The sequence below is a fragment of the Octopus bimaculoides genome, chromosome 3 (assembly GCF_001194135.2).
Source record: "Octopus bimaculoides isolate UCB-OBI-ISO-001 chromosome 3, ASM119413v2, whole genome shotgun sequence".
Lineage (NCBI taxonomy): Eukaryota > Metazoa > Mollusca > Cephalopoda > Octopoda > Octopodidae > Octopus > Octopus bimaculoides.
In genome coordinates this window covers 106,317,347-106,318,427 of record NC_068983.1, presented here as the reverse complement: position 1 = coordinate 106,318,427, position 1,081 = coordinate 106,317,347, and the positions used below count along the sequence as shown (strand labels likewise).

The following is a 1,081-nucleotide window of genomic DNA, read 5'->3' as shown; positions in this document are numbered from 1 at the left end:
TTTTTTTTTTTTTTTTTTTTTTTTTTTTTTGCTTAATTCTATAAATGCAATACTTTAAAAAGGGAAAGTTATTAAACATTTGATTGACTCTTTAGCAATTAAACTGGCTATATCTGGCCAAAATGTTGTTTTCTATTCAAACTGGCGGGATCCAGTTTCTCACACTTACCCTACCATGTTATTCTAAAAATAAACAATCACGTCATCAAAATCTTGTAGCTACAAGATATTGCATGAACAATGTGAATAAATAAACATTATATTTGACAGATTAATCTGAATGCTAGAAGGTTAAACTCTGCAAAAATTGTAATTCGCTGAATGGCCATTCATTACACTAACAGTGTTAGTGTGTGTTATACATATATGTAGAAGGGGAGCAAATATAGATGTATTGTTACTCATTTCAGCTGAATAAATTCCAACAGCATGAAATGAAATGACACACTCAGACACAATGCACCACTCAGTCTTAGAATTGAACCCATGACTTTATGATCGTGAGCTCAACACTCCTAACCACTAAGCCACGCACCATCATTGTATTATCTTTTGCTTATTGGACTAGTATCTTCCAAAACTAGATCAGCTCTTGTGAAACTTGGGTAGCAACTGTGCATAAGCCTGTTTTGTATATGTCTATGTGTATATATATATAAATATATGTATAATGATAATAGGGATTATTACAAGGTGGCATAGTATTCAGAATTATCCAACGTAATATATCTCAAAATTCTTATCTTATAAGAATATTGCTAGATATAAATCTATTATTAACTGTTAAATAACCTATTTTAAATACCTAACCGTGGGCAAACTGGTAAATGTTTGGAGTAATCCCTTACTATTTACATATATATATATATATATGATGGGCTTCTTTCAGTTTCTGCTTACCAAATCCATTCATAAGTCTTTGGTCATCCTGAGGCTATAGTAGAAGCTACTTGCCCAAGGTGCCATACAGTGGGACTGAACCTGGAGTCATGTGGTTGGGAAGCAAGCTTCTTACTACACAGCCATGCCTGCACTTCGAAATCCACTCACAAGGCTTATATATATATATATATATATATAT

The 1,081-nt window shown here is 32.5% G+C and overlaps 1 protein-coding gene across 1 annotated transcript in view; it reads left to right on the top strand.

The window, feature by feature from the left end:
• LOC106879891 (transmembrane protein 94) overlaps positions 1-1,081 on the top strand; it is a 98,902-nt gene that overhangs the window by 84,302 nt on the left and 13,519 nt on the right. The window contains exon 23 of the mRNA XM_052966777.1: positions 271-290. Coding sequence (XP_052822737.1) covers positions 271-290 — 20 coding nt within the window. The remainder of the gene's footprint in view (positions 1-270; positions 291-1,081) is intronic.